The sequence below is a fragment of the Eleutherodactylus coqui genome, chromosome 10 (genome assembly GCF_035609145.1).
Source record: "Eleutherodactylus coqui strain aEleCoq1 chromosome 10, aEleCoq1.hap1, whole genome shotgun sequence".
NCBI classification, from domain to species: domain Eukaryota; kingdom Metazoa; phylum Chordata; class Amphibia; order Anura; family Eleutherodactylidae; genus Eleutherodactylus; species Eleutherodactylus coqui.
In genome coordinates, this window is record NC_089846.1 from 17,232,973 (window position 1) to 17,245,332 (window position 12,360).

The following is a 12,360-nucleotide window of genomic DNA, read 5'->3' on the forward strand; positions in this document are numbered from 1 at the left end:
CCATACCCTGCTGCAAGGAGAGCCAAAAAGAGCAGATTCAGCGCAGAGCTCAGATAAGCACTTCAGCCCCTTTGTTTAACCGATTAATGGAGGTGTGGACATGTAGTTCCCCCATGATCAAAACTTCTGACATGTCACTATGACATGCAGTGCAGTCTTAACCCCATAATGGGCCCCCAGGAAAAACAGTGTACTGGGGCCCCGACGACTACTCACGGGACAAAAAATGTAAATGGTCGATAAAATTAAACATTTATTTTATTGGCACTTACAAAAAAATCAGTGTTAAAACATTGAAAACATGCTGTGCAACAACTAATCAATATTATTAAAGGGTTATTCATCTGAAAATATATATTATATGGGGATGCGGCAGACACAGAACGACATCGAGAAAACTCAGGATGACGAGCGAGTTAGTAACCGGCGATCTAGACCGGAGAACCGGAAGTCTAAAGGCCCATTTACACGAAGTGATGATGGCTCAAAGATAGTTTGAGCGACAGCTCTGAGTGATCATTTTGCATAAACTATTAAGTAGCTACTCAGCTACTTAAGAGCAATTAAATGTACAAATGAAGCCTTAGCTGAAAGCAGTTAATAGCCGGAGGGCTCTTATCAGCTTTCAGTTCTTTTGTTCTCCAGCGGGAAACAATGCTATCAGCACTACCCTTGAAGAACTGCTAATAAGGCTGAACGACGATTTTTAGGTTAGACTGAATTTAACGATCAGCTAGTAGTGCACGAAAAGTGCACGATGGACGCACGTTTAGACGCAACGATTATTGCTCAAATGATCGCTTTTTAGCGATTTTTGAGCGATCATCGCTCCATGTAAATGGGCCTTTAGTCTCTAGGGTCCATTTTCCTCTGGCACTGTAGACGTCTTTTTGTTCATTGTGCCAGGCTACTTTACACTAGAAAGTAATGAGAAGATGTACTGCGCTTCACAAGATGATCCACTCATCCATTCAGTGGGAAATCTCTTTTTTATTAGAGAAATTATGGATAATTTATAATATGATTATGGGCAATTTGCAAAAGGAATTATGAGTAATTTGAAAATGAAACAGAAAGTTACAAAATTAAAGTCTTCACACATGGCATAGACAGATTGGAGCCAAGTTCATATGGAGCCAGGTGCATTGAAATGTTAACATACATGGGTTAGTATGGAGGCCCCTATGCTTGTGGGGGGGGGGGGGGGGGGCCTGGGCCAGTGCCCAACAGGCCCATGTGTTAAGATTGCATTAATGATATGCCAGAAATTTTCTAAAAGTTTAATGGCCAACTATTTTATTTTTGAAAAGCCCCGTAAATATATTTGTTATAACCTTAGCAATTATTTTTGTTGTCTTCTAGGTAATTGTGCCCATTACCAGAAAGGTGGGTGGTGGTATAATGCCTGCGCCCACTCCAACCTCAATGGAGTCTGGTACAGGGGAGGACATTACCGCAGCCGTTATCAAGATGGTGTTTACTGGGCTGAGTTCCGAGGTGGTTCCTACTCATTAAAGAAAGTGGTTATGATGATCAGGCCCAACCCCAATACCTTCCACTGAAAACAGGACTGTATGTAATGTTATAAACAAAGACTTCTTCAACTATTGGAAACTGTACTGTAGTCATTTTCCTTGCAGAAACTGTTGGAGATCTCATTGACAGATACGTAGACTGAACTATCCACCAGTACTGTAAGACGATGTGCAATTGTCTATTCGTTATATGACCTTGATTACAGCAGCAGGAACATTCTTAAGTCTTACCAAAAACAAACTCCACTGCCCTGAATTCCATGAACTTTTACTTTTTTTTTGCCTTTCTCTCAACCAAAACCAGCCCCTAGAAAACATATGCAATAGAAGCCTAGCTCTATATGTCACATATGTAGACCATAGCTTAGGATATTTTAAAGTACTATGTACTGAGATACATCTTGTATTATCTGTTTGGATTATCTTGACACAGGAAGATGCCTCCAATGAAATTTATATAGCAGACAATGTAAATGCTAAGCTGATTCTGCTTTCACTACGTTGCTTTATGTTAACTTACCAATTATGGCAAAGAGAATACATACTGTAATAAACTATATGTTGGGGCTACACTAATGGGGTATCCCAACTACAGGAAGCTACCACACACACTTATTATATCAGTCCGCTCATGGACTCACAATGTACTGTATCCCCTCTATTTTGTGACCTCTACAACATCTATTCTTCATCAGGGAACTACACGTTTTGCTATAACCAAACAACCTACCTGTACAGTATTTTGAGTACTATGTAAATATCTATTTTTGCAGTAACACACAATAAATATACATTACCCCCAAACAGCGCTCCTCACTGAAAATCTGACATGTCGAAAATCAGTTTCTAACCTACATGCTTTAAAATTGAGGTATCCACCTTTGCAGGCAAACGATGGGTGCCCCAGACATATTTAATGGTATTTGAAGAACTATAAATGAATAAACTTTTTTTCTATTAAAAATCATGCATTTGCAAATAAATTTGTATGATTTCTACAGCATCATATTTATTCTAAATTTCCAAGAAAAATACCATAAAAAAAAAAAAGAGAATTTATACCACAATACTGAAGACATTTACTGGTTACCATGTAATTAATAAACAGTTCAATATAAAATGGCTCTGAAATTTGTGGAGGATCTCACATTTTAATTGTCTGCAAAGCAGTTCTGGGGCATTTGATGAAAAAGCTTTGATTTTGTGATTGACAACTATAGGAGGCATCCTTTGTAGCTACACTGCATTCCACAACTGAATACTTGATGCTAGAGAAAGATCCGATTGACCGAGTCTCTGCTGCTAAAACCAAAGCTTCGTGTCTCTCAATAGGAGTTCATCAAACAAAACAAAAACAACATGTTAACAATGTAACAAAAATGCATAATACGATAAACCCAGCTTAAACCCCGTCTGTCCTAAAACAATTTTGTGACCCATATCATTTATAGAGGTATGCACGAGGGTTCAGGGAGATACTTAATTACCATAAAGGGTTGTTTAGAAAAGTATCTGCTTTTGCCCCAGAAACAGCACCTCTAATGTCCAAAGGCCGTGTCTGGTAACACAGCTCAGTCCAATAAATCAATGCTTCCCAAACTCCAGTCCTAACAACCCCCCAACAGGTCATGTTTTCAGGATCTCCTCAGTATTGCACAAGTGATGTTATTACTGTCTGTGCCTTAGATATTGCCAAGGCGTTCTCTCTATAGGATATGTCCTACATCCTGACCTGTTGAGGAGTCGTGAGGACTAGAGTTTGGGAAATCGTGCCATAAATGAATGGGCTTAGCTGCAGTACCAGACACATACCAGGGAGCGTTTCTGGGATTAAAAAGCAGACTATTTCTAACCCCGGGGACTCCAACCTACTAATAAGATCAGTTTTCATGTAACATCAAATAAAGGCTGGGGAGTTACAGGATCAGGTCGGTATGGACTAACGTTCACGTTTTACTACATGCAGACTTATTTAGGATTACTGGTCTTCTTCATTGTTCTGTAATGAAGCTATTGCAGCCACTTTCCAGCTGTTGTTAATTCAGTACCTAAAAACTACCAAAGTACAGCAGTCATAGCTGAAGAAAGTGCTGGCTCAGCACCGTAACATGCAAGAAAGTAATAGAATCGGTTCAGGACCTCAGGTGCTCTTTTATTATTCTCTGGGCATTTCAAGGTTTGTAATGAGGTTACCCATCAATTATCCCACATAAGTGAGAACATCCGAGTATACAGACTGTAAGCCCCATTCCAATAGCAGCTAAAGAGAACCTAAGAGTTATGGCAATTTGCAACTTAATTTGTGATACAATAGCTTCCTAAGCATAAAATCTTCAACAACCCTGCACCTTTCCACATTTCTTGGGCAGCCTTCTCTTTTGATGGAGCTTGAGGAACATAAATTGAGAGGCAGTCCATTAAGCTACAGACAAAGTTTACAGCAACCACTTTGTCAGGTCATTGATTATAATCTGAACTAAATGACCCCCTTCCTGACCATATTTTATACCAAACTTGTATGAGTTCTTGCGCAATGTTTTCATACCTCCTGTTGGTGGAGCTGGTGAGACTGATCTGTTATTTTGAGAAGCAATCTATTGTGTGGTAGATACAATTTGTTCTGACCACTTTAATAGATACTTGCATTCAATTAGTGGTCAGGTCACCACATGGAAGTTCAGGTAGTCGCTAGGAATTTTGAACCTTGACATTCAGCTGACATATGTAGCTAGAATTCGCCAAAATAGGTGGGACTGGCCAACCACCAAATGTGTATGTGGCTTCTAAAGTCTCCCCCAATGGTAGCTGGGAAAACTGAATTTTAACTTGCCCAATTTCTTTTCTCTCAGGGAGATAAGCTGTCATCAGAGGTGCCTGGTTTTGGCTTACTGCCCTCTTCAAATTCGAAAGAACACAGGCACACTCGAGTGTGCATGTAAATTGGGGAGGGGGTGTCAGGAGAGACAACTGTCAACCAAACACTACGACAGTTATTAAATGTGTATAGCCAGCTGAAAAAAATGGACTCCACAAAATCCATCAAAATAAAGTGCAAAAAGAGAAATAAAGCTATAAACCTGTGCAAAAAATGTGTGTACATACCTGCTGTAGTGAAGTTAGGTCTTACTATTACAATAACACAGCAGTCTTCTGTACAGACAGTAGGTTCCAGTTAAACAAGGCCAGTAAAGTCAGGCTGAAAAAAAACATTTACCACGGGGGTCATTTACAGAAACAAGTAAGAGATCCCGAGGGAAACCTTTTCTCCAGGTATTTAATCTCTTGCGATTTTTGTGCGATGGGCTATTAACATTTGAAAGCCCCATTGACATTCACGTGAAAAAAACACGCAAGAAAAACGCAGGGTCCTAATACTTCGAGTCCCACCAGTGACGGACACAATGTAGATGTTATGGTCCCACTAATAAGGCTGGCAAGTGGTTCATTAATACCCGACTGTAGAAGCATGGAAGGCAGTGCCAACTGCATATATGTTATTCGTACACTGTTATACAGATATTTGGATATTGGGAGCTTGCAGTGTGTATTATAATACAGGCCTACATATTGGTGCTATATGTCCGACATCGCAGTACTGTAGTCCGCGGAGAACTCTGAACTCAAACTGGTACTTTCACTTTAGAGAACAGTTTGTTTTTACAGTTTTATAGAACAAAAAGATCGTTTTATTTTTTTAACCATCTGCTCAATGTAAATCAGCAATAAAGACTATAAATAAAACACTGATAACATTGTATGTTTTAAACTGTACATTATTACTCTCTGCACTACAAACCTTGGGCAGGCTTCAGAACACCGACTCCTATTGCGGAATCCACGGTCAGCGTTCACACGGAGGAGCAGCAGCAAATCACACGCATTGTAAAAAATATGCAATTTCGCTTTTTCCTTCACACTCACGGAAACGAATTGCAGATTCCACGTTGAAGGAAAAATCGCATACTCTATTTTGCTGCTGACTCCACAAGGACTGCCTCTATTGAAGTCAATGGAGGCTGTCCGACCCGCAGCCCATCCGCAATTGACATTGTGGGTGGGCTGTGGGTACCCGCGTCATCGCCCAGCGATGGCGCAGTAAATACAAATATTGTGAAGAAAAATCTGTACTGTGCATGACCGACGGCGAGCGTCTGCGGTCATCCGGAATACAGAAATAGCAGGTACGCAGGATTGCCAGCCAGGGTCAAGGATTGATACGGGAACCCGCATGTGGAATGCGGATCGTTCGCTTGCAGTTGGCCTTAGGCCCACTACCCACGCACCAATTTTCACTGCAGAATTCGTGGCCAAATGCCCACCGCAAATTCCACAGCAATGTTCGTCCATAGCATGCTATGTTAAAAGTTTCTTCCATGCCCACGAGCGGAAATCAACTGCGATTTTCTGCTAGCGGGGAAAAAAAAATAAATCGCAGCATGCTCTATTTGGTGCAGGAAATTGCACAGACGGCTTCTATTGCAGTCAATGGAAGCCGTTGAATACGCGGCGATTCCAAAATGTCAATTTTTAAATTGCCGCAGATCTGCGTTATCGCCGGCGCGTTATGCCCTGCACTGCGAATGTGCACCAGCAGAGACACTTGCGGTGGATCCGGACAGGTGATTGTGTGTCTCTGGTTGGCACCGGGTCTGATTCCGCTGCAAGATTCCGCAGATGGAATTCGACCCAGATGCGGGCATTCGACCTTAGAGAAAGTATTCCATTTGCCTACAATGCCACAAGGGAAATAAAGGATTACACAACACTGATTGAAATGAATGACCTGCCTGTACAATACATGGATGGTCCGGGTCCTCCAAAGAGAGACACCATCTTTGTAGTTGCTATGTCTGATATGAGTCCTTAACTGGAGCCCCTAATCTATCTAACGGTTTTAGAAAAGGGTTGTTCTAAATCAACACTTCCTTTAATATACATTAAAATTAATTTATAAATTAATCCCCACTTAAATAAATTATCGGACTCCACTCCTATGCACTCTCTGAGCTCCGAAATACTCCCTCCCCACTGAGACAGTCTGCTCTCTGAGTTCTCCCCTTTGAGATAAGGCAGAGCATTCATGAAACACTCTACCTGATCAGAGAAAGATGCATAGTTAGAGCCACACAATCCTCTCTAACCCCTCTCTGCAGTCACGCCTATAATGAGAGAACAGGAAATGCAACAGTCAGCATTAAAGGGTTCATATGATCTAGACTAGAGAATGGCACCCCTGAATGCCCCATGTGAATGGAGCTGCAGTGGGCACACACGACAACTACTCTATTTACTTCTATAGGAAAGAGGGAAATTGCCAAGCGCATTGATTTCCCTCCATCATGTAGGGGTAAATGGAGCGGTGGTTGAGCATGTGCACTGCCACTCTATTCACATTAGGCTTTTGGGGCGCCATTCTCTCGTTTGCTGCATATTCCAACAGTTGATATGAAAAAAGTTTGGTACTGTATTAGCAAGTAGAGCAAAATGTGATTGTCCCCAGCAATTCAGAGGTATCCTATCTACAAGATTACTTGGATTCTCTTGCGGGGAACAATCACATTTTCCCAGCAGTTAGACATTCTGTAAAGGAACACATCTTTAGTGGTAAAAACACTAAGTCTCTTGTTCGTTTGGGCGGCACCAAAGCTTAGAAAGGCAAGTAACCTACTGGAGCTCAGGTATAAAGGATTAACCATTTCTATGTCCTAGACCACCAGGAATATTGGCATTAACCCTGCCTTAGACCATGAGAGACTTTATCAACCCCTTCCCTGCCCTAGTTCACCAGGATTGTAGATATTTTCCTTCTTGCCCTACACACAAAATATTGAAATTTGTATTTTTTCATCCATCTCTTATGATATTCTGTTGCCAAATGGCTCTAAACATCAGATCTGCAAATACTTACTGACCTAGAAATGACTTGTTAGCTTAGAAAAATCCCAGAAATCAACATAAACATTTCTTGAATTAGATTATCATTTTCCCATTACACATCTCAAGAAATCTGTTCGAGGTTTCCTTATCAGATCATAGCAGTTAAGCCAACATGACGAGAAGGATGAAAAGGAGCAGCCAGGTTAAAGGCGGGACGTACGATGGCTGAGAAGGGCTGCCACTCAGCAAGGAGAAGAAATATACGAGGAGAACATCATCTGTGTTACTACTTGGTACATACTTCTGTTTACTTCCTGGACAAAGCTCAGAAAGCCTTCCCTGTGATATGTGTTAAAGTAAATTTGCACGTTCTTAACAGACTAATTCCTATGGAAAGTTTCTCATTTTCTTGGCCAGTGGCTTGTCTAATATTGTGTGTGTGGGTTTGAGCCCTCCAGGTCAGCTCAGGATAACACGCTAAAGTTTCATTAAACCAAGTGCTGCATCAAAAATGACAGATTATGGATATTCTCATCGACAGAAGGGTAAAAGCACAAATCTTAATATGCCCTTCAATCTCAGTCAGTGGAGAGGTAGCCTGAACTGGGGTAACAACTCAACATCAGAAGTAATGAAAGTTGGGTGGGATTAGACCTCTAGGACTTCCAACAGTGCCAAGAACGAGGGAGCCCAGATTCCTACTTTCAGCTGCAGCGTAGGACGAGCATGCACGGTCTCATTTCCATTGAGAAGAACAGGAGGACTCCACTGATCTCTACAAAAGGAGGACAGCGCATAGAATTAGAAAATCTTCAGTAAATACAAGCCCTTGAACGCTGCTCCTCCTAAATATTTGGTTCAGTCATTTTTTTAGTTTTATCTAATAGGAAAGCTAGTTGACAGCATATATGGCCACTGTTACAGCTCACTATTGTCCTAAGATCCTAAAGGCAGCTTGTTCATAAAATGATCCACCACTCTCATGTTAAATAACTACATAGACAAACCATTCAGGATTCTAGAACTGACATGGCTGCAATTGAAGAAAACGGAGATAGGGATGTATCACAGTTTTTGGCTTCCATGTCCTATATCTTGATTTTGCCGGGGATATGCTCTTTATCTGAATAAGAAAGCAGAAATCCTGGAGACTTTTTCGGCAACAATGGGTAAAAAAAAAAAAAAAAAAAAAAAAAAAGAGATCCTGAGATGAGACACTTTGACTCCCTGCCCAGAAGCACGGAATACGTTGCCATTTAACAGCTTGTATATACTAACAGAAAGACATTATGATTGCAGACAGACCCCAGTCTTCGACTCTAAAACTTTCCTCTGAGCTGGCCAACGTTTGGGATCATTTCCCCGGTAAATACATACAAAGCTGTGAAAGTGTCTATGTAGTATTAAGTGTTTTTTTTTGACTATTGCAAAAGCTAGTAACAACATTTGCAAAGTTGAGGTGCTGATGGAGTGCCAAACCCCAAATGTCCATCATCCTTGGCAGCTTCAACACTTAGATTTATCCACTTGACATAAGAGAAGGTGGTGATGTAATAAAGCCTGGGTGAAATGGGCTAGAAGGAACAGAATGCACATACAAAATGTAAAAACACAATATTTGCAAAGGCCAGAATACATGTCCCAGAGCAGTGATAGCGAACCTTTTAGAGCCCGAGTGCCCAAACTGCAACCCAAAACCCACATATTTATCACAAAGTGCCAACACGTCAGGGGGAGGGGCTTATCACGACGTACGATGTAACCCCCATCGTTCTAAAAAAGGATAGGGCCACTTCAAAATAGACAGTGTGCAGATTTTGACTGCTTTTTGGATGCAGAAATGCTGCAAAATGTCCTCAGCGGAACTTTCTGTGGAAAACTCTGCAGCATTTCCACATCCAAAAAGCTGTTAAAATCTGCACGCTGTCTATTTTGAAACAGCTCTGCCCATTTCCACCACATGTAAACATACCCCAGCAGTAATCCCCCCCCCCTCCCCCAGGCCCAGTGGTAATAGTGACCATCCCATATTGGCCCCCAGTAGTAATAGTGACACCCCCACAGCGGCCCCCAGTAGTAATAGTGACACCCCCACAGCGGCCCCCTGTAGTAATAGTGACACCCCCACAGCGGCCCCCTGTAGTAATAGTGACACCCCCACAGCGGCCCTCAGTATAATAGTGACACCTCACAGCGGCCCCCAGTATAATAGTGACACCTCACAGCGGCCCCAAGTATAATAGTGACACCCCACAGCGGCCCCCAGTAGTAACAGTGACACCCCCACAGCGGCCCCCAGTAGTAATAGTGACACCCCCACAGCGGCCCCCAGTAGTAATAGTGACACCCCCACAGCGGCCCCTAGTAGTAATAGTGACACCCCCACAGCGGCCCCCAGTAGTAATAGTGACACCCCCACAGCGGCCCCCAGTAGTAATAGTGACACCCCCACAGCGGCCCTGAGTATAATAGTGACACCTCACAGCGGCCCCCAGTATAATAGTGACACCTCACAGCGGCCCCAAGTATAATAGTGACACCCCACAGCGGCCCCCAGTACTAATAGTGACACCCCACAGCGGCCCCCAGTACTAATAGTGACACCCCACAGCAGCCCCCAGTACTAATAGTGACACCCCACAGCGGCCCCCAGTACTAATAGTGACACCCCACAGCGGCCCCCAGTACTAATAGTGACACCCCACAGCAGTCTCCAGTACTAATAGTGACACCCCTAAGCGGCCCCCAGTACTAATAGTGACACCCCACAGAAGCCTCCAGTAGTAATATTAACACCCACAGCGGCTCTCAGTAGTAATAGTGACACTCCACAGCGGCCCCCAGTATAATAGTGAAACCCCACAGCGGCCCCCAGAATAATAGTGACATCCCACAGTAGCCCCCCCGAAACCCACATACTTACCCCCTCCTCCTCGTGGAAGCTCCGCTGCTCCTCTGCTCGGCACTGATCCCAGTGCACACTGACATCAGTGTGCTGCCAGTCGCCTCCTCCACCTGCTCTCACGGAACCTAAGAGGAGATGTCAGGGAAGGGGGGAGGAGGATCCTGGCTGCAGACTGACATCACAGTGTGCAGCGGGATCAGCGCCGTTAGCAGTGCAGTGAGTGAATGCTGGCAGGGGAGCCGCAGCCCCTGCCGGTATTAACTAAAGCGGTAAGCGACCGATGGCGGCACGTGCCAGTAGGGAGGGGTCTGCGTGCTGCCTCTGGCACGCGTGCTATAGGTTCACCACCACTGTCCTAGAGCTATTTAGCTGCAGTGTCTTCAAACCAGGACGCAGTATTCCCCACACCAGCTTGTATGTATAACCTGGAGTACACAACACCCACTGGGGGTATCGGGACACTCCTCTGACTGTTTCTTAAAGTTTTCATCTAGGCTTTGATGGAAGCAAATACAATTTTGTGTTAATCTTTGGCACCAAGGAATCCAAAGTGCCTGAAAGACCTGAAGCAGCTTTCTCTGGTGCCAGAAGCTAGCAATGCCAAGGGAAGAAGCTGCTCAAAACGGTGCAAAACAATATTAAGTAATATTTATTAACTTTACATCCCCTACACAAAAGAGGAGGCGTAGAAGGTGAGAGAAAGTCAAGTGGCAAAATACCAAAGAATAAGAACAGTATGATAAAAAAAAAAAGAACATCATTATCTATCTATAACAGCCCACCTGATGCATTCATGGCGGCCCATTATAAAATAAATCAGTCTACATGATTCCATAATAATTTTTACACATCTTGTTGGAGTCAATAGTTTTGTAATGCAACATATGTCGCTGTGTAATATTATGGCTTCACAGTAAATGGATGTTTTGAGAATTTTGAAGACCCGTCCAACTGGAGGTTGTTCTGAAAACATCCACCCCAGATATAAAAATAAGAGAAGCCTCCTGGGATGATTTTAGCCAAGCTTACAAAGGTGGAGCGACACCAGGGATAATAGATTTACTACTATTTCCATAGGGATCGAAAAGGCTAGTAATAAGTCAGCTCAGCTAACCACTCCAAATCCAAAGAGACTTAGGCCACATAGCATTAATAAAACGTTTAATGCACCCCATCATTGCAATGGGTGGTGTTAAGGTGGTTAAAAATGGCAGAAACGCACTAAAATAGAACAGACAGCGTCGTCTTGGAAGCCCCAATTAAATCAATGGAGGAGTTTTACAGCATTTTTAGGGGGAGTTTCAAACGCCATGCTAAAAGCTGTAAAAAAAAACGCTTGTGTGAGAGCGGCCTTAGAGAAAAAACACAGTAAGAGTAAAAGTAGTAATTCTTCCAAGACAGAAACCGTGCATTGGTCCAGCAACTACACACATACTGGAAGGAAGGGTTCTACTGATGAGACATTTGCAGTCATAGGGGAACATAAAGAACTGGAGCTGACCTCAGACTAATTATTCCTCTTCCAGAACGGTGGATTGAGCTACATACAAAAAAAATCTACAGTGAATTCAGAAAGTCTTCAGACCCTTTTTTTACATTTTGCTTTAGAGTGGCTTCACACGAGCCTGTGCTTGTGCGTACATAGGTGTGTACATATGTGCGCACCACTGTACACGCAAAAACGCGTGTGTATGCAGGTGTGGGCATTGTCTTCAATGGAGCTGCGGCTGCTGCTGGCCGCTACATTGAAGGCAATGATCTGCCGGCACTCCTTAATTGTTTCGGCAATTGTATTGCATTTATTCAGCAAGAGCTGCCTGTGATTGGCTAAGCGCCTCAGCCAATCAGAAGCAGCTCTTTCAGCAGGCAGGGATTTTAATTCCCTGTCTGCTGAAAGAACTTTATTGCAGAGTCATAGACAGCGCAGACAGAACGCGGCTGAGCCCCAGCAGCTGAAAAAAGGTGAGTATGTGTTTTTCTTTTTTACACTACTTTGGCTTGTTTTTTAGGGAAGGGCTGGATCCTCTACCGCAACTGTCATCT

At 43.1% G+C, this 12,360-nt stretch overlaps 2 protein-coding genes across 6 annotated transcripts in view; one reads left to right on the forward strand and one right to left on the reverse strand.

Annotated features, from left to right (window-relative positions):
* The window catches only part of ANGPTL2 (angiopoietin like 2), a 35,035-nt gene extending 32,504 nt beyond the window's left edge, over positions 1–2,531 (forward strand). The window contains exon 5 of the mRNA XM_066580398.1: positions 1,363–2,531. Within this exon, the coding sequence (XP_066436495.1) occupies positions 1,363–1,562 (200 nt within the window). The 3' untranslated portion in view covers positions 1,563–2,531. The remainder of the gene's footprint in view (positions 1–1,362) is intronic.
* Positions 1–12,360, reverse strand: part of RALGPS1 (Ral GEF with PH domain and SH3 binding motif 1) — a 429,351-nt gene that overhangs the window by 203,992 nt on the left and 212,999 nt on the right. The window lies entirely within an intron of this gene.